Source organism: Chiloscyllium plagiosum, unplaced genomic scaffold (assembly GCF_037043375.1).
Source record: "Chiloscyllium plagiosum isolate Xiang-an unplaced genomic scaffold, Cpla_swu_hap1 HiC_scaffold_27, whole genome shotgun sequence".
NCBI lineage: Eukaryota > Metazoa > Chordata > Chondrichthyes > Orectolobiformes > Hemiscylliidae > Chiloscyllium > Chiloscyllium plagiosum.
The window spans coordinates 44,974,585-45,002,174 of record NW_028270165.1 but is presented as its reverse complement, the minus strand read 5'-3'; the positions used below and the strand labels follow the sequence as shown (position 1 = coordinate 45,002,174).

Genomic DNA, 27,590 nt, shown 5'->3' with positions numbered 1-27,590 from the left:
CAAGATTAGAGGAAGCAGGTTTAAAACTGAACTGAGAAGAAACTTCTTCACCCAGAGGGTTGTTAATCTATTGAATTCCTTGCCCAGGGAAGTATTTGACATTACTTCAGCAATCACTAGAATCAGTAAATACTTTTTTGAAAAATAAAAGAATTAAGGATATGGTGAAAACGCAGATAAGTGCAGCATAGTCCACGAAAAGATTAGTCATGATCTTATTGAGTGGTGGAGCAGACTCGAAGGGCTGGAAGGCTGACTCTTGCTCCTAGTTCTTATGCTCTTATGTTGAAATCACAAGCTTTTGGAGTGTAGTCACTTCAGCAGATGAAGTCATGAAAAAACAAGTGCAGGAAAGAGAATTTAGATAAATGAAAGACAGAGCATCTCAACGGTCAATTACTTCCTCCCATTCCTACTTCTGATTATCTTACTACACAGCAAGTTGTGTTTTCCAAACATTAATTTTATTTCCATTGTTTAAAATCAAATATTTAAGATGAACAGTTTGTTTTTCGTCACTTGGACACACTGTGAATATCATAAACCCTCTCATGAGATATCATAGGAATAATTCATAAACTAGATTTGTCACTGAGTCACTCAAGGAGATATAGAAAGGAGAAAAAATCCCAACATGTGCAGGATGCTAACGAAAAGTTAGCAACCTGAAATGGTAACAGGAGCAAGTGAACAGCCCCAATCAGGAAACTCATATTAGATTAGATTACTTACAGTGTAGAAACAGGCCCTTCGGCCCAACAAGTCCACACCGCCCCGCCGAAGCGCAACCCACCCATATCCCTACATCTACCCCTGACCTAACACTACGGGCAATTTAGTATGGCCAATTCACCTGACCTGCACATCTTTGGACTGTGGGAGGAAACCGGAGCACCCGGAGGAAACCCATGCAGACACGGGGAGAACGTGCAAACTCCACACAGTCAGTCGCCTGAGGCGGGAATTGAACCCGGATCTCCACTGTGCCACCGTGCCGCCCACCGTGCTAACCACTGTGCCACCGTGCCGCCCACTACAGTACCTTGTACTATTCTTCACTGAACACTGCAATTGCCTTCCTTTTCAGTTTAATGATCCATAATTGAATCTGACTCCAACACACTCTCTGGCAGACAGTTCCAGAGGTCAAAGTAATTTCAATCATTAACGAAGTTAGTTTTGGATCCATCCCAAAGACAATTCCGGTGGACGTTTGCTTCCAAACATTTACAGTAAGTTCTTGGTATGGACACATTTCCAACTTAGTAGGTTTATTCCAGTTTTATAACATATTGGGGTGGCACACTGCTTAACATTGCTACCTCACAGCATATGCGACCAGGTTCAATTCCAGCCTCAGGTAACTGTGTGGAGTTTGCATGTTTTCCCTGTCTGCACAGGTTTCCTTCCACTGTCTAAAGAGGGGCTTCGGTACTACCGTGTGGACCTCCTCCAATTAACTGAGGGCAATGGGGCACTGTGAGGATCAACAGATCAGACAGTCAGTCAGCAACTTCTCTCCGGGAGACTTGTCTCAAGAAAGGCAGCGGTTTCTTATCTCATCCATTCTCCTACCCTCCACAAACTCCACACAGACAGTCGCCCCAAGGGTGGAATTGATCCTTGGTTCCTGGTGCCATGAGGCAGTGCTAATCACTGAGTCACAATGCCACCCCTGAGCTGTGAGGTTGCAGTCCAATGGAAAACAAATACAGTGCACCAACTCTCCCACTGCACCCACTGTCAGGAGAATCAGTCCTGGGGAGGACTCATGGCAATGTCAGCGGTGGAATCTGATTGTTGTGAGCGCTGGTGCCCCCGCTGGTGCTTCCGCAATTTGCGGGAAAATGTAAACCTCTTCCCGCACTCAGGGCAGCTGAAGGGCCTCTCCCCGGTGTGGACTCGCTGGTGCTTCAGCAGGGCAGAGGAATCACTGAAGGCCTTCCTGCACTCGGGGCAGCTGAATGGCCTCTCCCCCGTGTGGACCCGCCGGTGGGTCAGCAGTGTGGAGGAGCGGGTAAAGCCCTTCCCGCACTCGGGGCAGGAGAACGGCTTCTCTCCAGTGTGGACGCGCTGGTGCCGAAGCAGGGCAGAGGAATTGCTGAAGGCCTTCCCGCACTCGGAACAACTGAATGGCCTCTCCCCTGTGTGGACCCGCCGGTGGACCACGAGGTGAGAGGAAACAGCAAAACCCTTCCCGCACTCGGGGCAGGAGAACGGTCTCTCGCAGGTGTGGATCCGCTGGTGGGTCAGCAGGTTGGAGGGCTGGGTAAAGCACTTTCCGCACTGGAGGCAGGAGAAGGGCCTCTCCCCAGTGTGGACCCGCTGGTGCCTCAGCAGGTGGGAAGACCTGCTGAAGGCCATCCTGCACTCTGGGCAGCTAAAGGGCTTCTCACCCGTGTGGACCCGCAGATGGGTCAGCAGAGCAGAAGAGCGGGTGAAGCCCTTCCTGCACTCAGGGCACGAGTACGGTCTTTTCCCAGTGTGGACCCACTGGTGCCTCAGCAGGGTAGAGGAATCACTGAAGGCCTTCCCGCACTCAGGGCAGCTGAATGGCCTCTCCCCTCTGTGGACCCGTTGGTGCTTCAGCAGGTCCGAGGATTTGCTGAAGGCCTTCCCACATTCAGAGCAAGGGAAGGGCCTCTCCCCAGCGTGGACGCGCTGGTGGGCCAGCAGGTGGGAGGAGTAGGTGAAGCCCTTCCCACACTCAGGGCAGGAGAATGGCTTCTCCCCAGTGTGGACTCGGCGGTGGTCCAGCAGGCGGGAGGAGCAAGTAAAGCCTTTCCCGCACTCGGGGCAGGAGAATGGCCTTTCCCCGGTGTGACTTCGCCGATGAATCTCCAGGACAGATGGGGCATGGAAGCCTCTCCCGCAGTCGCAACACTTCCATGGTTTCTCCACGGTGTGGGATTCCTCTGGTTTCACCATGGCCGCAGCTACAGCCCCTGCCCACAGTAAATTCCTTTTTCCTGGCCGTATAACTATTTCAGGCTTTACACACAGTACGCTGTAACAGTAGAGACTCTCATCCAGTCCCACTAATGCTGAAAATGGTCTGAAACAGGAACCAAAATGTTTTGCTCCTTCTCACAGAATCATAGTTCAAAATCGTTGAGGTCCCGATGGATTGAGTGACTGTCAGACATTGATGTGAAAGTGGGGACTGTAGACGCTGGAGAGGAGTTGAAAAGTGCGGTGCTGGAACAGCACAGCAGGTCAGGCAGCATCCAAACAGCAGGAGAATCGACGATTCAGGCATAGGCCCTTCATCTGTTGATTTTTAAACTTCAGTCTTCAGATCTTCAAATACTCTGAAAAAAGAGATTACAAAAGTCATCACGGTCAGTCCAGGGTAGAAATTCAGAACAAGCTACTCCACTTTCTGCAGAACATTTTTTTCTTTTGCTGTTCCACAAAATTGAAAGCATCCCACACTCTCTCTCTTCCTCTATTCTCACTCCCTCAAATTAATTCTACTGAAGTTGCTGATTCAGGATCTTACAAGGACAGAAAAAGCAAAAACGTCAGGACTGACACCTTCGAATTTTGGATAACACCACGTGAAAATTAATATCTTTTGGGATATTGCTGAGAGTGAGCAAGTCTGATTTTGGGAAGCAAAACAAGTGTAAATTCAGGTTGAACCTGCAATACAGCTTCTTGATAAAAAAAAAGACATGAATTGGTTATCGTCCCTGTGGTGGGTGGGGGTGGTGGTGGTGGTATGTGGTGGGTGGAATGTGACATTAAGGCATTGACACAGACAACCCGAGAGAAACTAAACATACAGACATGGCAAATGTTAGTGGCAAGCCAGAGTCAGATCTACAGCACAGAAACAGCCCCTTCGGGCCAACCAGATATCCCAGCCTAATCTAGTCCCATTTACCAGCACTTGGCCCATATCCCTCTAAATCTTTCCTATTCATATACCTATCCAGATGCCTTTTAAATGTCATAGCTGTATCAACATCCACCACTTCCTCTGGCAGCTCATTCCTTACACACACCACCCTCTGCATGAAAAGGTTACTCCTTAGGACCCTTTTCAATCTTGCCCTCCTCCACCCTAAACCTTTTACCCTCTAGTTCTGGACTCTCTCACCCAGGGTAATGTCCTTGTCTATTTACCCTATCCATGCCTCTCATGATTTTATTATTGACTCTCAGTCACCCCTCAGCCTCTGATGCATGAGGAAAAACAGCCCAGCCCATTCAGCTCAAACCCTGGCAACATCCTTTTAAATGCGTTCTGAACCCTTTCAAGTTTCACAACATCATTCTGATAGGAGCGAGACCAGAATTGCACACAATATTCCAAAAGTGGAATATTGTACAGCCACAACACAACTTCCCAACTCTTATCCTCAGTCAGAGGATTGGGAAAGTTTTCAAAACCCACAAAAGACAGCCAGGAAAGAATGCAAATTTGAGGGTTAGCTTGGAAGCATCAATGAGAAATCGGCGGACTGGGTTTATTGGGTATCCGTTCTTGAGTACGTATACATATTTCTCTTCTGCTCTTCGCAGTTCCTCTGTGCTGCAATGTGTGGTGGCTCGTTGAAATAATCTCCTGATGCAGCTTCGTTTGTGGGCGTTGGGATGATTGCTTCTGTAGTTAGGTATTTGGTCCGTGTGTATTGTTTCTTGTAGACGCTAGTGTGAAGTTCCCCATTGACTGTTCGCTCTACTGTGACAGCTAGGAAATGGCACTTTGTTGTTGTTCTCCTCCTCTTCAAACTAGGAGACCCCCGCCCGCCTCAGGCCCATAGTCTCACTACCCGGAACACCACCAATATACAGACTAGTCAAAGACCTCCAGTGAAGACTAAAACACCAAGTCGAAGATTCATGCCACTCCATTCACTCTACCCAAGAATTCCTGAACACCAAAGACACCAAGATAGAAGAGGATGAAATTATGCTGTCCTTTGACATAACAGCCCCGTTCACATCCATTAACATCAATGTGGCCAAAGAAACACTGACTACACTACAAGAACCATCAAAGACACAAACACCAAACAGCACCAACTTCATCAGCAAAGATAACATTGTCAAGCTTGTGGACCCGTATCTTATTACCCACTTCACATTCAATAACAAGACCTACAAACAAATCAACAGAACACCCATGAGACCACCAATATCAAGGTTCCTAGCAGAAGCAATAATGCAGAGCCTCGAACAAACAGCCCTCCCAATGCTCCAACCCAAATTTTGGGTCCTCCACAGTGATGACACCTTTGTCATCAGAAAATGAAACAAATTAGAAGAAACCTACAACACCATCAACAATATCCTTACTGGCATAAAATTCACAAAAGAGGAGAACAACAACAAAGTGCCATTCCTAGATGTCAGTAGAGCGAACAGTCAATAGGGAACTTCAGACTAACGTCTACAGGAAAACAACATACACAGACTCAAGTACCTAATGCAGAAGCAAATCATCCCAAACGAATCTGCATCAGAACACTATTTCAACGAGCCACTACACACTGCACCACCCAGGAACTACGAAGAGCAGAAGATAAATACTTATACAGCATATTCAAGAAGAACGGTACCCAATAAACCCTGTCCGCTGATTTCTCAACAACAAACTCAAACAAGCAGACACATGCGCAGAAACCCTAGCCACATTACCTTACATCAAAGACATCTGTGAAATGATGTCCAGACAACTCAAACCTCTCCGCATCATGGTAGCCCACAAATCTACCAACACACTTAAGCAGCAGCTAATGAACCTGAAAAAACAAATGTTATTTACAAATTACCATGCAAGGAAGTATAGACATGGATTCTGCCCCCATAGTTCTCGGTGGCAAGAAATGCTGGGATGAGATAAGGAAGATTTTTTTCAGTCAGAAAGAGCTGACTCTGTGGAACTCATTGCCACTGAAATGAGGAAAGTAACTGAGTGCTTTTAAAACAGATACAGATAGGCTCTTGATTAGTAAGGAAATCAAGGGTTACAGGGGGGAGGCAGGAGAATGGAGTTGAGAAACATTGGCCATGATCGAATGGTGGAGCAGACTCAACAAGTCGAATGGACTGATTCTGCTTCTGTATCTTATGGATCTGTAACCACAAAGATCTGACTTAATTTTCACTACTTTTACTGTGTTCCTGTCGTATTTATGGCAAGCATGTGGCAATACGTTGTAGATTTCTCAAGCTAGATCTTCTAATTTCATATCAAATATTGATAATTGGAGCTAATATTAGAGAGAGTAAAGGTGCTTATTTCTTGGATAAATAAACCTGTCATGCATTTTAAGCTTAAACCTTGCATACTTGCGAAATTAGAGTTGCCATTTTGCCCGCTGTCATCAAATCTCCAATAATACTTCCCTTTTACTTGACACCCCTTTTTGGGAAATAATGAACATAACTGAGGTGTTTTATGCAAGCGCTTTAAGCTTTTGATATAATGATTTTAAGCCATCTACACAGAGTGTGATTGAATTTCTAAACTTAAGTAACAGCCTTAAAGTATTGTTATTTGTGTCACTCACATAACTGTAATTAATGTAAATATTGAATTAAACTTATTGAAAAGAACATACTTGCTGAATTAGAGTCAGCATTGTTTTCATTGCTTTGTCCATTATTCCCTTTCACCTCATTACCTATTTTAGAGAAAGAAAAATATTGCATATGTTGAACATTTACTTTTTTTTGGCAATATTTTAAAATGAATAAAGCAGTTCAGTCAACTTCAATCTTCATCCGGTCACTTTTTAGAAAAGGTTTTGAGCACAGTTATAAAATAATAATGCAAGGTTACCTAATTTGCAGCATTGCTGGAGACAGATTTAATAGTACAAGAAGTTATGATCTCCATTCAGTAATGTCTCGATTTGAACATAGTTTAAGTTAAGCTAAGGGTGTTGCAGGAATTGAAGTCATTGTGAAAATGTTACCAGGGAAAACATTGGATAAAAAAAAATTCTGGTTTGAGTTTCTTCTTTGGGTATAAACAGATCCTGGATCCAAGTGTCCTCCCAATCTTCTTAAAATATCCCACAAAATAAACACATAGCAACCTAAATAAATCAGGCCCAAAAGAAATTCAGAACCCACACTAATATATGGCAAGGAGGAAAGTTTTACACTACAGGGCAATAAAGATGGGTTGGTCAGATGGGCAGAACAATGACAGATAGAGTTCAATCCTGAAAAGATTGAGATGGTACATTTCAGGAGGATCAACAGGCAAGGGAGTACATGATGAATCACAAGAACTTAGAATGTACTGAAGATCAGAGAAAGGTATATGTGTTCATAGATTCTTGAAGGCAACAGGACATGTGGATGAAATGGTTAAGGCGGCAGATGAAATACTTGCCCTCAATAGTTAAGGCATTGAACATGAGAGCCAGGAGATCATGATGGAACTGTACAAGACATTCGTTGGGCCACAGCTGGAGTACTGGATCTGGTCGTCACATTATTAGAAGGATGTGATGGCACTAGAAAGGGTGCAGAAAGGAATACTAACCCAGGGTGGTGCATGTTGGTGGGTTTCAGCTATGAGAGTGATTAGATCGGCTGAGGGTATTTTCCTTAGAGCAGAGAAGGATGGGTGAGGACCTGTTTGTACAGATAAGACACTTAGGGTCTAGATAGGAAGAAACTTTTCCCCTTGGTGGACGGCTTCAGCAGTTAGGGGGCATAGATTTAAGGAAAGAGATAGGACATTTTAATGGAATTTAAGGAACAATATCACCTAGAATGTGCTGGAGATGGATGAATTTACTTATGGAAGAATTGGTTTGTTTGAAGGGATGGATATAATGAAATAAAACTAGTTCAGAAGATCATTATAATGTGCTAAGAAAAAGAACTGGAGGTCGACCTCCAATAGTGGAAACAATCTAAAGAAGTTTCACTGTCCCATCTGAGAAAAACAATTCTGCTAAACTTCTCAAACGAACCTGAACATGTGTCAGAACTTGTTTGTTTAAAATTAATTGAATCTATTCCAAGTATTTAGGAAAATGAGAATCATCTTTAATATTGGCCCTATTGGCTGCAACCAAAAGTGATAGGAAGCTTTTTCAGTTTCATTGAAATGGAGCTATCAGAGATATTGGCTCATTAGAAGAACAGAAGAGGGTTGTTTGAGCTTATTGAGCAGTTTGTAGACTCAAACAAGGATCCAGAAAACAATTTTCTGTGGCACAGAAGCAAGGACAATTAACAAGGATTGATGTTGGTACTGTGTGTCCAAGTGTCTCAGTCTTCAAAGTTCTAGATAAGTTAAGCTTCTGAAAAATTGAAGGTGTCAAAGGAAGATCAGTGGGGAATCAAGGGTTTTGGGGAAAAGGCAGGAAAATGGAATTGAGGGTTATCAGATCAGACATGATCTCACTGAATGGTGGAGCAGAATGGCCAATACTGCTATTTCTTGCGGTAAATCGATCTGGGTGTTGATAAATGCTTTTGTGTGATTTTTCTTTGTAGTCAGCAACATTTTGTATTTGGAAGAAATTGGCTTTTGTGTTGGATCTCAAATAACGCTTGAGGCTCCACTGAGGGTTGTTTAGCAACTGAGGTTACATATCATCAAGTTAAATCAAAATAAGCAGCAAAATATATGGTAAAACTGTAGGTGTGACTGCTGAAGGCCAAATAAAACATTTTCAGTCGCAAAAATGTCTTTACTCCATAATGTTTCGTTTTACATGCAGTCAGCGACAACCAATCAAGGTGTCGCAGAGTAAAGTTAGGTCTCACCAAGACAGCTGACATGTCCGTACAATACTGTTGTAGCGCTCTTTAACCACAGGGTATATACTAGTGATTCATTTATTTTGCACTTTCCCCAACATCCCAAATTAGGTTGAGGTTTGTGACAGCATCCTGATTGGAAGCCCGATGTAACGTGCTCCAATACTGCTGCAGTAGTGTGATGTGTTAAATTCCCAATGATTTTTTAAAAAGAGTGAAAGGCAGTGGTTGCATGTGTTGACACCACAGGTATTATTTATATTGGCTTTGAGATAGGGAACAACCATCACCTCCCAAATTGTGTTTTGTTTGCACAGCAACTTTGAGTATGAAAAGCATTCTATTTTTACACAGCCTAAATGCATACATCGTTTCTTATCAGCGTACCTTAAAATCAACATTAAAAAGCACAAACAATTCATTTTCACTGTAAATTACATATTTTAAAATCAAATATTGCAAGATGTACAAACACATCAAGAAGTTAAAATTTGTGAAGAAAGCACATCTTTGACAGTTCAGACAGGGAAAAACTTTGTTCTTGTGGTGGTCACTGGAGGCTTACTCGATCAAATATTAACTACCATGTATCTCACATAGATGCTGTATAAATCAAGATCTTATTGATCACTGTTGACAAAATTAAACCTATTGACCTGACTCTTTACAAAATAAGAACAGATTTTAGTACATAACATTTTCCCATAATACAGACATTTGCAGTAGTGCAGTTATGTGAAAAGAAACCTGAGTTGTTAATTTAGTTTGTTGCTCCATTTCATAAATGTTGTTTTTATTTATTTTGAAAAATCAACCCTTCCACTCTTTCTAAAAGTACATGACACTTTAATTTTCTTTTCGTTGCCAATTTTCTTTCACAATAAAAGCATTCACTTTTTTGGCATTGGGTGGGGGAGCTCTGCCAGCTGCCAATTTCTTCCTGAAATTGTTTCACTTGACATGAGTCTTGCCAATAAATGACAGCAACAGCAGCAGCTAATACTGATGATAACATTTCAACAAAAGTATACCAAGGTGCTTCACATTATGTATCACCCAAGCTGGAGAAATGTGAGGATCTCCTTCTTGGCCTTTCCCCTCAGCTGAGGTGTGGTGACCCTCAAGATAAACCACCACCAGCCATCTCTAATGAGAGAGAACAGTCTAATCCTCTGGGAAGACTGTGATGAATGTGTTTAAAGTTGAAACACTGTTGAAATACAAGTGGTTAGCACTGCTGCCTCACAGCACCAGGGACCCGGGTTCAATCCCATCCTGGGGCGACTGTCTGTGTGGAATGTGCACAATCTCCCAGTGTCTGTGTTGGTTTCCTCCGGATGCTCCGGTTTCCTCCCACAATCCAAAGATATGCAGGCGAAGTGAATTGGACATGCTAAAATTACCCATAGTGGTACATAAGTCAGGGGTAATTGTACAGGAATGGGCTTGGCTGGCATACTCTCTACAGGGTCGGTATGGAGCTGTTGGGCCGAAGGGCATATTCCCACACATAGGGATTCTATGACTGTAACAAACACTACATTTGACAAACAGGAATAAAACTAGCCACCAGGATATATGAACATCAACTAGCCACAAAAACACATGCTCCACTATCACTAGCATCTTTACATACAGACAAAGGAGGACACCATGTTGACTGGGACCATACATCCATCCTATGACAAGCCACCATCCAATAAGCCAACCAGAAACACACACAAGAATTCCTTGGAACATGTCATTCCAACTGGAAATCTATTGATTTGGACCCCATCTACCACGCTCTGAGAAAAATAACGGAAATGATATCACCCATCCTAAAACCAAAAGACATAAATAGAAACCAGTGCTTAACTCGACTCACTGATGTTGTTACCAAGTATGGTGATGAAACATCTGAAAATGATGTTCCAGCTCAGCGAGCAAACTTACATCCAGAATGAGAAAATCCTAGTTGACACAAAGGCTGCCACAAAGTTGGAATTCTCTCCCAGAAATGACAGTTGATGGTGCCCACACCAACATGAATGCTCGCGCTCCCCGCCCCAAGACAACATGCGTCTTACCCTCACAAATATGGCGACCAGTTGCCCCCAGAGGTCCTTCCCCAAGCAAAGTAAACACTGGGCCTGTGGAGCTTTTATTCGCAGCCTCAGGCCTCCCCTAGGACTTTATAAATCCTCAGTCTCCCTCCTCCCGCAGTTCCCAATCCTCCCCTGTCGCACTGTCTCCTCTCGGTAAAAATAATGACTGCAGATGCTGGAAATCAGAGTCTAGATTAGAATGGTGCTGGAAAAACACAGCAGTTCAGGCTGCATCCGAGGAGCAGTAAAATCGACATTTCGGGCAAAAGCCCTTCATCAGGAATACAGGCAGAGATCCTGAAGGGTGGAGAGATAAATGAGAGTAGGGTGGGGGTGGGGAGAAAGTAACAGAGTACAATAGGTGAGTGGGGGTGGGAAGAAGGTGATAGGTATGGGGGAGGGGGTGGTGGAGTGGATAGGTGGAAAAGAAGATAGGCAGGTAGGACAAGTCATGGGGACAGTGCTAAGCTAGAAGTTTGGAAGTGGGGTGAGGTGGAGGAAGGGGAAATGAGGAAATTGTTGAAGTCCACATTGATGCCCTGGGGTTGAAGTGTTCCAAGGCTGAAGATGAGGTGTTCTTCCTCCAGGCATCTGGTGGTGAAGGAGCAGTGGTGAAGGAGGCCCAGGACCTCCATGTCCTCGGCAGAGTGTGAGTGGGAGTTGAAATGTTGGGCCACAGGGCGGTGTGGTTGATTGGTGCGGGTGTCCCAGAGGTGTTCCCTAATGGCTCTGCTAGGAGGCGTCCAGTCTCCACATCTGGAGCAACGGATACAATAAATGATATTGGTGGATGTGCAGGCAAAACTTTGACGGATGTGGAAGGCTCCTTTAGGAGGGAGGTGGTGAGGGAGGAGGTGTGGACGCAGGCTTTGCAATTCCTGCGGTGGCAGAAGGTGCCAGGATGGGAGGGTGGGTTGTAGGGGGGCATGGACCTGACCAGGTAGTCACAGAGGGAACGGTCTTTGCGGAAGGTGGAAAGGGATGGGGAGGGAAATATATCCCTGGTGGTGGGGTCTGTTTGGAGGTGGCGGAAATGTCGGCGGATGATTTGGTTTAAGCGAAGGTTGGTAGGGTGGAAGGTGAGCACCAGGGGCGTTCTATCCTTGTTACGGTTTGAGGGGTGGGGTCTGAGGGCGGAGGTGCGGGATGTGGACAAGATGCTTTGGAGGGCATCTTTAACCATGTGGGAAGGGAAATTGCAGTATCTTAAGGAGGAGGCCATCAGTTGTGTTCTGTGGTAGAACTGGTCCTCCTGGGAGCAGATACGGCGGAGGTAAAGGAATAGGAAATACGGGATGGCATTTTTGTAGGAGGTAGGGTGGGAAGAGATGTAATCCAGGTAGCTGTGGGAGTCGGTGGGTTTATAAAACGCCGGTGTCAAGTCGGTCGTTATTAATGGAGATGTAGAGATCCAGTAAGGGGAGGGAGGTGTCAGATGGTCGAGGTAAATTTAAGGTCAGGATGGAATGTGTCAGGGAAGTTTGCTCAACCTCCTCGCGGGTGCACGAGATGGCGCCAATGCAGTCATGAATGTAGCGGAGAAAGAGGTGGGGAGTGGTGCCGGTTTAATTACGGAAGATGGACTGTTCTACGTAGCCAACAAAGAGACAGGCATAGCTGGGGCCCATACGGGTGCCCATGGCTGTCCCTTTGGTCTGGAGGAAGTGGGAGGATTCGAAGGAGAAATTGTTAAGGGTGAGGCCCAGTTCAGCCAGATGAACAAGAGAGTTGGGGACGTCGGGAGAGGCAGAAACTGAGGGCTTGGAGGCCCTGGTCATGGCGGATGGAGGTGTAGAGGGATTGGGTATCCATGGTGAAGATGAGGCGTTGGGGGCTGGGGAAACGGAAGTCTTGGAGGAGGTGGAGGGCGTGGGTGGTGTCTCGAACGTATGTGGGGAGTTCCTGGACTCGGGGGGAATAGGACAGTGTCGAGGTAGGTACTCACTGTCCCCTCTCCCCGGGCGCTCAGGCCTGGCGACCTCTCCGGGATGTTTCCGAAACCTGTTTCTGTTCTGAAGGAGGATCACTGGACCCGTAACGTTCCCTCGGATTCTCTTGACACATGCAGCCAGGGCTGCTCAGCTTTTCCAGCGGTACCTGTTCTTGTTCCTTAAGCCACCGGCGCCATTCCTCTCCCACACTCAGTAACACTGCCTTTGTCTCGCTACATGACCTACACTGCACATGCGCCAACTCACAAGGGGCTGGGTGGCCAGACCGTGACGTCACCCCGCGTGTATTGGGTGCGGTTCGACGAGGCATCCAACCAATCGGAGACAATGGGGGCGGGGCGAATGTGTTCCCTGCTCCCCTCGCCAGCCACCTGAAAGGTGGGTTTGTCTTTAAGTTTTAACGTTGTTTTAAACATTTTCAGTCTTTTCCGAAATGTTATTCCAGACCTCGAAGGCTGAAACATTGGAAAACTTGCAAATGTAAAACGAAGGGATACTAAAAAAAAGAATAAAGATAAATTACCAAAGAAACCTTGCGCAAAATATCAAAAAGAATAGCAAAAGCTTCTGTTGGCATGCTAAAGGGAACAGAGTCGCTATGGTCCCTTGGAAAATGAAACCAGTGAGTTAATAGGAGGAACACTGAAATGGCAGAGATGCTAAGTCAATCCTTTTCCTCAGTTTTCAAGCTGGAGGACAATAGTACCATTCCTATTGGAACGGGCAAGTCAGAGGTGATAGAAAGGATAGAACTTAAACAATCAACGTTGAGAGGGAAAAGGTACACAGCAAACTATTAGGATTGAGGGCAGACAAGTCCCCTGGGCCTGACGGCCTACATGCCAGGGTACTAGATAGACTTTAGTAAGGCGTTTGACAAGATTCCCCAAGGGAGACAGATTCACAAGGTTAGATATCATGGAATACAGGGAGAACTAGCCATTTGGATACAGAACCAGCTCACACGTAGGAAGACAGAGGGTGGTGGTGGAGAGTTGCTTTTCAGACTGGAGGCCTGTGACCAGTAGTATACCACAAGGATGGGTGCTGGGTCCACTACTTTTCATCATTTATATAAATGCTGTGGATGTCAATATACGAGGTATAGTTACTAAGTTTGCAGATGACACCAAAATTAGAGGTGTAGTGGACAGTGAAGATGCTTAGCTCAGAGGATAACAGGGTGGAGTTTAATTTAGATACATATGCGGCACTGCATTTTGGAAAAGCATATCAGAGGAGGACTTATACACTTAATGGTAAGATCCAAGGGACTGTTGCTGAACAAAGAGACCTTGGCGTGCAGGTTCATAGCTCCTTGAAAGTGGAGTCACAGGCAAATAGGATAACGAAGGTGGCGTTTGGAATGCTTTCCTTTATTGGTCAGAGTATCAAGTATTGAAGTTGGGAGATGATGTTGCAGCTGTACAGGGCATGGGTTAGACCACTTTTGGAATATTGTGTGCAGTTCTGGTCTCCTTCCTGTCAGAAGTTTGTTGTGAAACTTGAAAGGGTTCAGAAAAGATTTAGAAGGACGTTGAGCTATTGGGAGAAGCTGAATAGGTTGGTGCTGTTTTCCCTGGAGCGTCGGAGGCTGAGAGGCGACCTTATGCCCGAAACGTCGATTCTCCTGTTCCCTGGATGCTGCCTGACCTGCTGCGCTTTTCCAGCAACACATTTTCAGCTCTGATCTCCAGCATCTGCAGTCCTCACTTTCTCCTCAAAGACTTCAACCTACTGCGAATCCTCTTACAAGGATGCCTTCCTTGAAGAAGCTCTCTTCCTCCCTCTACAAAGATTTCAGTGTGTCCCTCTCTCACTGCACCCCCCAGGTCATCTCCACTTCAAGTGCCCTGGCAGGTTACTCTGATATACTGCTACAAAGTGGTTTCCTTTACACAAAGGTTTACAAAAACATTGCATGTTCTTAATTCGTAAGGAAGAAAAGTTAATTGACAGGTCCCTGTACGCTTGACTAATCACTCCTACAGGCCCTAAGCCATTCATCAGGTGAGAAAAACATATCCAGCCGAGTTAGGTGCCTGCTAGCGAGATAAACTCCCATCATAAAGAGGTACCAGTCTGAGCTAATTGGAGAGTTCCTAACCTTGCACAGGTCACAAGTCAGATACACTTATTTTCCAAAACGGCTTCTTAGCAGGAGGGCAAACTTTTGACCATAAAATGGCTTCCTGACACATTGTGCCTGAATCTCTTCAATGTTAGGCTGAGAATAATTTCTAAGCTAGGAGTAAACTCCTGCTTTTTAGGCACTGAATCATACTGTACCTGAAGCTGAGATGTTACCAAAAGGTTGCATTTAAACTGATTCATTAGTCTTCGAATTAAACATGTTCTCTTTTCAGGGTTGTGATTCAAATAAGACATAAGATCTGATTAGTTGGAATTGACAGTGGGGTAGTCTGAAAGGTCTGTAGAGTGGTCTGCAAGAACAGCAAGTAAGTTAAAGCTTCGTCAATGTTACCTTTTACAGAGTTCATATTTAATAACCAGTAATGGCTACTCAATACCATCATAAAGTCTCAAAAATACAATTACGTTCAATCCAAAGCAGGTAATTTTTTAATGGCTTCGGGAGCCCCAGCGCTACAATGGTTTCTCTCTCTTGTCCTTTTGAACTCTCAAGTCAGGGACTTTTAACAGCAAAGGTGTTTTTCCCTCTGTTTGCCTAGCTTGCAAAGGGTAATAGGAATCTATTATAATTAACAGGACCTGACTGTCAATTACAAGGTTTTTGACAGTACCAAGTTTCGTTTCGGGGTCAGAATCAAACGCTGTCATTAATTTCACAAGGGAACAGCCATGAATGTTATCACTCCGTGTCCTATTTACACAGATTCACTGTTAAGGCAAATGTACTTAATTGCCTTAGGGTATCCTGTTATCATTTGGTTATCTTCTGCATACCTTGAGTTCTCCCCTTTTACCAAGCCTCCCTGCCTGTCTATTTTCTAGTGTGCAGCAAATGTGCTCTATAATTCAACATTATATTTTAGTTTAAATGTTTAAAAACAAGTTTTATGCTATAGACTTTCTTATTCCCTTCTTTTGTTATTTCATGACAACTACTTGGCTTATAACAATAATTAGTCCATTCAGTCAATTTGTATTTTCAAATAAGTCAAGTGCCTCCTCTGCCAGGTCATCGTCCAGAGAAGCAGAGTCTGAAAGATACTGGATTTCAGCATGGAAGTTCAGGCATAGAGGTAGAGGGTTAGACAAGGGTCAATTAAGCAGACTCTTCTTTGGCTTAGGTGAAAAACAATGTACAGTCCATTTCATGCATAAGCGGACGACAGTATATATTCCTAGGATGAGACCAAGGACTATCAGTACAATCCATCCACACAGCGATCATAGCCAGCAAGTAAACTTCCATCCATTTGAATCAGACAACAGTTGGGCAAGTATCTTCCCTGCATCTTGACCAGTTTTGTTGATCACATCTGTGTTGTCCGTAAGATCAGGACATGGTTTAGTAACAAGTTCATTTATGAGAACACAATCATGGGGAGGATCAGGCAGTTCAAGCGGTTCTTCCTGCAGGAATGTAGAGGGTTAATGTTAGAGCAGCATTTAAAGGAGAGAAACGGATTCAGAAGTAATGAAACCTCACAGCGACTGAGACGAACCTTAACGAGGTGTTGAGTATATTTAGAAATCAGCAAGGATACTGCAGAATGCGAGGTACAGACTTCTACATTTTGATGTAAAGTTTTATTAGAGGCAGCCACTACCATAGTATGGATGGCAGAGAGAATCTGGGTGCAGGAAGGCATACCTTGAGCAATGGGGTCAAGTTGAGTAGAAAAATAGGCAATAGGGCGCCAAGAGGAGCCATGCTGCTGGGTGAGAACAGCTGAAGCACAGGTATCAAGGATGGCAACATAAAGATGAAAGTGGCAGACATACAAACGTCGGCCTAGCGTGAGTGCTGAAGAGAGGGCAGTTTTAAGCTCCATAAAGACTTGTAGTTGTTATGGGGTGAGTTCATACCGTTAAGGCTCATTAGACGAGGACAGGGGAGATAATGTTTGGGTCAGAAGGGCACAATTAGGAATCCATTGTCGGCAATAATTGATGAGGTTGAGAAACTGCCTTATGTTTAGGAGTGGTTGGAGGGGCAATACAAAGAATAGGATCAATACGTTCAGGTGTCAAGCACCAATCGAATTCAGAAATGAGAGTACCTAGGAACTTAACTTCTTTCTGATTAGTCTTAACTTTGCTGGGGGGTACAAGAGAGCCACATTGATGTGGATGGTTGAGAAAGGTAGTGGAGTCAGTGTGATTGGACACTTTGTCAGGGCTAGCGAGGAGGTCATCGATGTATTGAACTAGGGTAGCGTCTCCAGAAAATTCAAATAATTCAAGCTGGGCATGAAGAGTCTCTGAAAAGAGTGTCGGCGACTGAATAAACCCTTGAGGTAGGCAAGTCCACATATATTGGTGGCCCTTAAAAGGAGGCAAAAATGTATTGGGCTATCTGGATGCAAAGGAAGACAAAAGAATGCATGTTGGAGGTCAACGATAGTGAAGAGCTTGGCATCAACTGGAGCTTGGCATCAACTGGAACTTGGCTGAGGATAGTAGCAGGATTAGCAACTGGAGGATTTTATTTACTTCACGAAGGTCGTGAACGACATTCAGGACATCCCGGTGTAGGGATCGGAAAGATAGGTGTATTGACAGAAGAATGGCATGGGACTAGAAGGCCTTGCTGTAGAAATAAAGCAATGACAGGTTGAATGCCAGCTTCACCTTCTGGTTTCAGGGGGTATTGAGATATAGACAGGAGGACAGAATTAGGTTTGATCAGAACAATGATGGGTGGGACCTTAGCAAGGCCCACTTGTGTTTTAGAGTCCATCCAGACTCCAGGATATACTGCATCCTGCAGGTGATGGTGGGCATGATGATGATGCAGGCTGCCATGAATCGACTAAGGTTGTACATAAAATAGGATTGATCCTTGAGTGAGCGGCTGAATTTCACGGCAAGTTTGATCAGCATTATCAAAAAGAGTCTTAGTGTCAAAACCTACTTCTTAGGTTTTATGTTCTGGGTTCAAGTGAGTGGTGACACAGGGGAAAATGAGAGGGCCAGTTTTCCAGCTATGAAGAGGAACTGACACCAGCTGGTGATCTGATCTCACCAATCACCCAAGCGTGCGGAGTTGTGCCCAGTAAGGGATTATAGTATCTGTTCAAACCTGAGATCATTCCCGGATGAGTCATAAGCTAAAATAATGTGGGGGTGAGGGACGTTATGTAAAATAGGATCAAAAGCATAAGGATCCAAATCAAATGACCACCATCGAGGAGGCTTTGGTTTGGTATTGATGCATTGAACAAAATGAGGTGGATCCTGAATCAGGATACCATCATCATGACATTCAATAGTAATATTTAGAGGACAGAGGAGATCTCTAGCGAGTAGAGGGATACGTAATCCATTAGTAACAACAAAGCAAAAAGGGAGCGTGGCACAATTTTTCCACACCACTGTCAGAGGGACAGCGTATGCATGTTTATTAGAGGAACCATCAAAACATTGCAGGATTTCATCATCATCAGAGATTTGAAAATCAAAAGCATTAGAAAGATGGACGGGAAGTGATGAAACTGTGGCTCCTGTGTCAAACATAAATTCAATATCGTGGCCATTATGGTTAAGAATTAGCATAGGTCCATCTTCTGGGCTAGCGGTAAGTATGGGAAAATTCAAAGCAGGAAGCTGCTCTATATCCGGGAGTCAGTTTTGAAAAGGGTTTTGTGCAGTAAAAGGGGCAACCTGCTGAGGTCACTGGGGAGGGAGACCAGGAGATTGTCTGTTGTTTTTACTGCGGTGATGAACCAGGGACTGCTACGGAAAGGGCAGTTCTTGGACCAATGTCCTGGTTCACTGCAATTGAAACAAAGGTGTAGTTGTTGGGGGACTCTAGGGGGTGGGGGAGGAAGTGAAGAGTAATGAGAGGGTGTATAGGGGCACATGGACTGTTGGGGAAGGATACATAGGAGGACCGCAAGGTCCATTGGGATGTTGTGAATACACAGTACCATTTCTACTGTCGTGCCATACTGGACGATAGTATGAGGGTTTCATTTGCTAGCTTGACTGACCTTGCAGACGTAAAGGTCTTCTTTGAATACTGGGTTTAAGGTTAGCCACTGTAGTTTGGGCAAGTTCTGTCTTGACCGTGCCGATGGTAGCCTTACTCTTGGGATCCTTTAGTTCTCAGAAGTAACAAACCTCTCGGCTGAATTGTGCATCCTCAGCATCTTGCCGGTGGTTATTGTGGGTTTTAATAGCTTCCTGTACCCGATCAGGTAAGAATCATACATAGGGCATTAAATTGGGATGATCATTCTTGTAGGTAGTTAGTGTCACCAGAGGAAGCGCCATAGCATTCCTTAAAACAGGTAAGGAACTCCTCAGCCTCTTCGCCTGAGCTGGGTTTACATGTTAAGACTTTACCCACATCAACTACACGATGCACTGCTTGATGGAGACAGGTAATAATCCAATCTGATAGTTTCCGCCGGGTGCCAGACTACAAGCTGGGTATGATTATTACCTTGTAAAATTTCTCAGAACTCGCCCATTTTTCAGGCAAAAAGCTGCATTCGGAGGTGAATTAGGTCTTGGGAGGCAGCATTATAAATGGTCTTAGTCCTATTAATGTAATTAACAGATCCCTCAGGATTCCTTCAATAATCTGCAGCCTTATTGATAATGCTTGAGAGTCATGAGGTTTCCATGGTTGATAAAGATCCATAAATTGGGCTTGTCCCGGATTCAGAGCCTGTGGGTTAGGGACCTCTTCTATTCGGGAAATTTCTTTTTGGCCCTTCCACATCAGGGTGAGTGTAAGGTCTGATATTAAGGTCCTGAGACTTTGATTGCAAATCATCAGTGTCTTCGGGACTTATTAGTTTAGGGGCAGTGGAAATCAAAAGGAGTCTCTTCAGTGTTTCTTCCAGGTTTTAATTTTAATTGACTCCTAGTACAGTAGGCACCGGGTTTGTGGTAAGCCGAATTCTTATTCGGCAGGACAGCTGGGGGGAGGTCATGAGCCTTGGCACGTTCGTCATCAGAGTAAGGGGGGAGGGTTCAGGCAGGGAACCGGAGGTGGTCAGCTGACAGGATTAGAAGCATAAAATATTTCCTCCTCCGAATCAATATCTCCCCCACCATCTACAAACGGATCAGGATTCCTTTGTAATGGGTCTATGGAAGAGGGGAGGGTGGGGTATAAGGAACAGTCCTTGTCAGCTTCGTCCTGCGCAGCTGCAATTGCAGTCTGTTGTTTGTTCATCAGTTTCCTTTTTCTTTGGTGCCCTTGACGTTTCAACGTAGATTCTGAATCTTCGCGTTTTTTAAATTTTCTCCCTTGCCTATCCCAATTCTGCTTCTAAATCATGTGCTTCACATTTATGTTTTAGTTCTGTCCAATTTAGTTCACATCCTTCCTCAGTTAATGGACTATCTCCCCTTTTAATACAGTTTTGTCTCCATGATGATTGCATGGATTTTTCCCATTTTTCCCCGAGCTACCCTTTCCCACTCTGATAAGACTTCTTTCTGCTTACTTCCCTTTCTTTTTTCCCCAAATCCCTTGTTCAATTTTAGTGAATAGAGTTAAATCATGTGTGCCTCCTAGAGACCAATCCTTATTCTGTTGAGCAGCTGCAGCTGATATTCTCCTTAATTGTTTCTCATAATTAATAATACAGACTTGTTATTTCTGTTAGGGGACATTTGTCTTCCATCTTATCTAGGGGCACACTCATAGTTATCCGACCTACTTTAAATCTTCACAAAACTACTGATCAACAAGGGCTCCAACCCCACAAAGTACAAACGCAAACATTCATTCATCAACAAGCAAATGTGCATCCAAACCAAATCTCACAGGATTAAACTTTCTGCAAGCTGCAGGGAATCAGTGCTGAGTCTCTGTCTGTCTCACATGCGCACTCTCTCGTACATACACATGAACATTTTAAGAGAAATGAGGCACTCACATTCCAGATTTCTCATAAATCCTGGATGTGGCACATAGTTGCTTAACCAAGTATGCAAGAATTGTATCACTGGCCAGCTTTTTTTTGATATAAATGACAAAAGCAGCAGCCACCCTCTATTTCATAAATGAAGAACACCCAACAGAACAAAACTATAACTAACAAACAACACAAACAGCAAAGCAAGACAAGCCAAGATGAATAGATACAACAGAGAAGATAATCTCGACTTAAAACTTTCACTAATCAACAACCCGACAATGAACAACAAGACTAATGATTTCTGCAAAACATTCTCAACATTGTAAAATCCTGACAGTTTCTGTTTTTAGTCCTATTTAAACGATCTCATTTAGGGTTCCGTCAGGGTACCGAGAGAGTGAAATGGGGGAAACACCACACAGATGTAGACAGAGAGTAATCAAGGTACAATTTTACCTTTGGGCCCATTGGTCTTGAGTCCAACCCTTCGATGGAACTCCTCTTTTCCAGTTTCACTCAAATGTAGCCCTTGTTGGAACCCTGCTTGCAGCGCCAAATTGAGACAGCCCAGGGAGTCCCTTGTGGACTCAGACCTGTCAGCCTATCTTGGTTCATCCCGGAGATCGTACTCTTTGGAAGTCTGGAATAAAAATAAAACTCTTACAGACAGTTTAGTTTAATTTTAAATTATCCCCTTCATTAATACCATCACCGTTACAGCATAACACTGATACCTATAAGACAAGCTAACTGGATTCTATTAACCCAGAAGAGTAGCAATCACTCTTCTTCCAAGAGCCCTGGCGGGCTACTCTGTATACTATCTTTATACACAAGTTTTTTTACAAAGGCGGTGCTGTGACAAACACGCTTTCTTTATATGAATTTTTTTTTTACAAAAGCACTGCATGTTCTGAACTAGACAGATAACAGTGAAAGGGCTGAAAATGTGTTGCTGGAAAAGCGCAGCAGGTCAGGCAGCATCCAGGGAACAGGAGAATCGACGTTTCGGGCATAAGCCCTTCTTCAGGAATGAGGAAAGTGTGTCCAGCAGGCTAAGATAAAAGGTAGGGAGGAGGGACTTGGGGGAGGGGCGTCAGAAATGCGATAGGTGGAAAGAGGTCAAGGTGAGGGTGATAGGTCAGACTGGGGTGGGGGCAGAGAGGTCAGGAAGAAGATTGCAGAAGAAGATTAGGAAGGCGGTGCTGAGTTCGATGGATTTGACTGAGACAAGGTGGGGGGTGGGGGGGGAGGAATGAGGAAACTGGTGAAATCCGAGTTCATCCCTTGTGGTTGGAGGGTTCCTAGGCGGAAGATGAGGCGCTCTTCCTCCAACCGTCGTGTTGTTGTGGTCTGGCGATGGAGGAGTCCAAAGACCTGCATATCCATGGTGGAGTGGGAGGGGGAGTTGAAGTGTTGAGCCACAGGGTGGTTGGGTTGGTTGGTCCAGGTGTCCCAGAGGTGTTCTCTGAAACGCTCCGCAAGTAGGCGGCCTGTCTCCCCAATATAGAGGAGGCCACATCAGGTGCAGAGGATGCAATAGATGATGTGTGTGGAGGTGCAGGTGAATTTGTGGCGGATATGGAAGTTTCCTTTGGGGCCTTGGAGGGAGGTGAGGGGGGAGGTGTGGGCGCAAGTCTTGCACCTCCTGCGGTCGCAGGGGAAGGTGCCGGGAGTGGAGGTTGGGTTGGTGGGGGGTGTGGATCTGACGAGGGAGTCACGGAGGGAGTGGTCTTTATGGAATGCTGATAGGGGAGGGGAGGGAAATATATCCTTGGTGGTGGGGTCCGTTTGAAGGTGGCGGAAATGACGGCGGATGATGTGCTGTACATGGAGATTGGTGGGGTGGTAGGTGAGGACCAGTGGGGTTCTGTCCTGGTGGCGGTTGGAGGGGCGGGAAGTGGAAGAGATGCGGTGGAGGGCATCGTCGACCACGTCGGGGGGGAGATTGCAGTCCTTGAAGAAGGAGGCCATCTGGGTTGTACGTTTTTGGAAGTGGTCCTCCTGGGAGCAGATGCGGCGGAGACTAAGGAATTGGGAGAATGGGTTGGCGTTTTTACAGGGGGCAGGGTGGGAGGAGTGAAAGGCAATAATTCGGGAGAGAAGTAATTGATACCGAGTTTCATTTCGAGGTCAGAATCAAACACTTATTCATTTCACAAAGGAACTGCCGTGAATGTGATCACTCAATATCCTGTTTATACAAATTCACTGATGTTAAGGCAAATGTTCTTATATGCCTTACCCTCCCTGCCTGTCTATTTTCTAGTGTGGAGCAAATGTGTTCTATAATTCAACATTACATTTTAGTCTAAATGCTGAAGGACAAGTTTTCCTTACAAACATTCTCACGACCCCTTTCAAATTTTCATAAGTTCTTTCCTATATCAGGGGGAGCAGAAATTAACGTAGTTTCCAAAAATGCCCTCACCAATGTACAGCCACAATATGACCTCACAACTCCTTTATTCAATGCTCTGACCAATAAAGGAAATCATACCAAACACCTTCTTCACTAGCCTATCGACCTGCAACTCAAAGATCTCTTTGTTTAACAACACTCCCCTTAACTGTCAGTCCTGCCTGGATTGCTCAACCAAAATGCAATACCTCATTTCTCTGAATTAAACTCCATCTGACACTCCTCAGCCTGTTGCCCACCCCAGAAATTCTAACTTATAGCAAACTCTCTTTGCTCTCTTATACCCTAGAAGCTGAAAGTCTCCATACCACACAGGCCCCCTCTGTTTTCACTTTGCTGAACCGAATCCCTACTCTGAAGGGTCAAAATACTGACCAGCCGGGACAGAGTGGACGTTGGGAAGATGCTTCCATGGGTAGGAGAGACAAGGAGCGGAGGGCACAGCCTTAGATAAAGGGAAGACGTTTTAGAAAGAGAGAAGGAGAAACGTCTTCAGCCAGACAGTGGTGAACCTATGGAATTCATTGCCATAGACAGCTATGGAGGCCAGGTCACTGAGGATAGGCAGCAAATTTTGAAGGTGAGAGAACAAAGATTTTAAAAAGACTTGAGGGGCAGCATTTTTTTTAAAAAAGTGTGTGGTTTGTGTGTGGAATGAATGTCCAGACATTTTCTCACCTTCCCCCCGCCCCATAAACATCCACTTCTTTGTTGTTCAAAAATCACATGAACTCAGCCTTGAATATATTCAATGACCCCTTAACTGCAGGAAGAAATCCCCACTTCTGAACTCAATTCCTCTTGCTAATGTACCACTTGCACTACTCATTGCTCGCTGCACCTGACAACTGGCATTGTCTGGTGAGGAAGGACGCTGAGGTCTGAAAATGTGTTGCTGGAAAAGCGCAGCAGGTCAGGCAGCATCCAAGGAGTAGGAGAATCGACGTTTCGGGCATGAGCCCTTCTTCAGGAAACTCATGCCCGAAACGTCGATTCTCCTACTCCTTGGATGCTGCCTGACTTGCTGCGCTTTTCCAGCAACACATTTTCAGCTCTGATCTCCAGCATCTGCAGTCCTCACTTTCTCCTAAAGGATGCCGAGGTCCCTTTGTACATCCACACGTCATTCCTGATAAAGGGTTCATGCCCAAAATGTCAATTCTCCTGCTCCTGGAATGCTGTTTGATCTGCTGTGCTTTTCCAGCACCACACGTTTCGACTCTGATCTCCAGCAACTGCTGTCCTCACTTTCTCCATATCCCAAAACATTATATCAACATTTAAACAAAGCATCTCCTTTCTGCTTTTTTTTTACACAGCAAAAGCTCTAACTTCACATTGGCCACGTGTTTGCCAATTGTGGTCTTCTCTACACTGGGGAAACTGAGCATAAACTTGGGGACCAGTCCGCAGAGGCTGACCAGACCTCCCAGTCGCCACCCATTTTAATTCCCCTTCCCACTCCATTTCTGATATGACCATCTTTGGCCTCCTCCATTGCCACAACGAACCAAACCGCAAATTGGAGGAACAACACATCTTCCACCTGGGCAGCCTACAGCCTGGTGGACTCAACATGGAGTTCACCAATTTATTTACCTCCCTCGCCACCCCTTGAATTCCTTCCTAGCCCCTCCCTGCCGCCACCAACCAGATTCCTTCCTACCACTGACCTACCAGGTTGTACCCTCTCCCTGTCCCCGCCTATCCCCAATTCACCACCCTGCCCCCAGCACATCGTTCTGCAGCTCTCCCTACACCCATCCCCAGTCCTCAACAAGGGTGACACCCAAAACATTGACTTGGCCTCCTGATGCTGCCTGGCTTGCTACGTTCTTCCAGCCTCCTGCATGTCTATTTTGCCAATTAAGTCACAGACCTGGCTCAACTTTTCCCAAGTCTGTCCCCTCCCTGGATTCACTCCCTTTCCTTTCAGTTGCAGCAAGTCAACAATTGAACATCACAATGGAAAATAAATGGAAAAGGGGATGAGAAATGAGTGTGTCGTACTCTTGGTCAATCAAAAGAAGGTCTCACACCTTTCTGCCGACAGTGAGGAACATGTGCAATGTTTTGGTGACACCGGTGAACATGGCCGTGCTTGTTAACACAGGAACGCACACAATATGCTCAGTGGCGCTGCTGGTATTATTGACAGATTTTAAGTGTCAAATGCCAATAGGAGAAAAAAAAAGGGTAGAGCCATAATTGTTTTCCCCATACGGCACAACATTTTATTGCTTTTCCATCTTGTCTGGCTGCTCAACGTTTTTGACTTTTCCCCAGTGTCGAGGTGAAGTTCAGAACGAGAGGGCATAGGTTTAGGGTGAGCGCGGAAATATATAAAAGGTATACATAAGGGGCAACTTTTCCATGCAGAGGGTGGGGTGGTGTGTGTATGGAATGAGCTGCCAGAGGAAGTGGTGGTGGCTGGTACAATTACAGCACTTAAGAGGCATCTGGATGGGTATATAAATGGGAAGGGTTGAGAGGGATATGAGCCAAGTGCTGGCTAATGGGACGAGATTAATTTAGGATATCTGGTCGGCATGGAGGGGTTGGACCAAAGGTGTCTGTTTCCGTGCTGTACAACTCTGACGACTCTAAATAATACAAAGTATAATTTGACAAATAACAAACTATATCCATGTTAACCAGGCTTAGCACACCACATGCTTTACTAACCATTCTCCACAGGTCCTGCCCCTTCAATGACTGAGGAACATATGCTGGTGCATAATCTCCTTCACTAGTATTTACACACTAGTCTAAGGAATTGCACAAGTAACAGTGAGGGTAAACAGCACAAGCGCCAGTAAAAGCAGATGGAAAGTGAGTGTAAAATGTCACTATGACAGGACAGGCCCCACATTCCTTCCCCCCACAACCTGCCTCACCTTTCACCTCCCGGGCCCAGTACCTTCCAGGTGGCCCCATAGTTGACACAGGGGCCGCCCCACGACCAGTAGAACTCCACCACCCAGGCGGCCGACGAGTTCCCAAGCAGGCCCTTAACCCCATCCGCCTCCAGAATGCTCACCGGCTCCTGCCTGCTGTACAGCCGGCCGGTGTGGCCGTGACACAGCAGCTGCACCAGGAAGGCGGCGGTGCCCAGTGACGGGTGTCTGCCCCGGGCCGCACGGCGCCATTTTCCTAACGACCGCCCTCCCGCCGCTTCCCCGCTCGAGCGACTTCTCCTCCCAACCGCCTTCACCCCCGCGTGACGTCTGCACGGGGGGATGGGCGGGGCCGGGGAGCCTCACCGTCGCCAAGCAACAGCCACCTCGCGCTACAACTGCTCATTCACAAAAACAAACTCTCCTGTCTCGCTCTGCAGCTGCAGGGGGGGGGACACTGCCACGTTTCCAGGAGCCCTATCTACATTGGGAAAGCTCACGGCTCAATTTAAACAGATATTCCTACATCTAACGGAACGGCGTCATATCTAAAGGGGGAAATCTGCATTTTAAAAGGCATGGACATTTTAACGGGCTATTTCTGCAAATAAAGAGATTTAAATGGACAAGATTATATTTCAAACGGATGCGTGCACATTAAAAGGAATATCTTAATATGTAAAGTGACGCAGTCATATCTAAATGAATCTACATTTCGAGGAGACGTTGCCCTATTTATAAGCAGAAATATCCCTTTAAGAGACAATAGGTGTGAATTCTGTCTGAGTCCCAATGTTGTCAGACTGACATTTTTCTTAGAAAAGTTCTGCATTTAAATTACATTCTCGAGAAGGTAATTTATAGATAAGGGTGTAGGTTAGGGTGGATTGGTTGTACTATATTGCCCATAGTGTCCAGGGATGTGCCAGTTAGGGTGGACTGGCCATGGGAAATATGGAGGAACGGGATGGGTATGGGTGGGATGCTTTTCGGAGGGCCAGTGTGGAATAGATGGGCTGAATGGCCTGCTTCCACATTGTCGGGATTCTATGACTCCTTCCACAATGGAGCATTTTATCTGCATCTATCCTGTCAAGCCCCTTTCAGAATTCTATTGGTTTCAATAAGATCACTTCTTTGGTTCAGAGACATATAGCACAAAAACAGACCCTTCATCCAACTCATCCATGCCGACCAGGATTCCCAAACTAAACTAGTCCCACTTGCCTGCAATTGACCCATATCCCTCTTAAACCTTTGACAAAGGGTCAGTTAGACTCGAAACGTCAGTTCTTTTCTCTCCTTACAGATGCTGCCAGACCTGCTGAGATTTTCCAGCATTTTCTCTTTTGATTTCAGATTCCAGCATCTGCAGTAATTTGCTTTCATCCCTCTTCAACCTTTCTATTCATGTACCCATCCAAATATCATTTAAACGTTGTAACTGCCCCTACATCTAC

The 27,590-nt window shown here is 45.2% G+C and overlaps 1 protein-coding gene across 11 annotated transcripts; it reads right to left on the bottom strand.

Moving 5' to 3' along the window:
* Positions 1-1,343: 1,343 nt before the first annotated feature.
* Positions 1,344-26,387, bottom strand: LOC148143851 (uncharacterized). Of its 11 annotated transcripts, none has more exons than XM_087974492.1 (4): positions 26,274-26,387; positions 21,268-21,451; positions 6,576-6,638; positions 1,344-3,311 (listed from the first exon to the last, which is right to left on the bottom strand). In XM_087974492.1, the coding sequence occupies exon 4, from the start codon at positions 2,926-2,928 to the stop codon at positions 1,753-1,755; it is 1,176 nt and encodes a 391-aa protein (XP_087830618.1). In that variant the 5' UTR covers positions 2,929-3,311; positions 6,576-6,638; positions 21,268-21,451; positions 26,274-26,387; the 3' UTR covers positions 1,344-1,752. The 11 variants fall into 11 exon arrangements, with proteins under 11 accessions (XP_087830618.1, XP_087830617.1, XP_087830620.1 ...); XM_087974491.1 differs by lacking the exon at positions 26,274-26,387 and adding an exon at positions 26,131-26,265; XM_087974494.1 differs by lacking the exon at positions 26,274-26,387 and adding an exon at positions 26,154-26,178.
* Between the last annotated feature and the right edge of the window lie 1,203 nt (positions 26,388-27,590).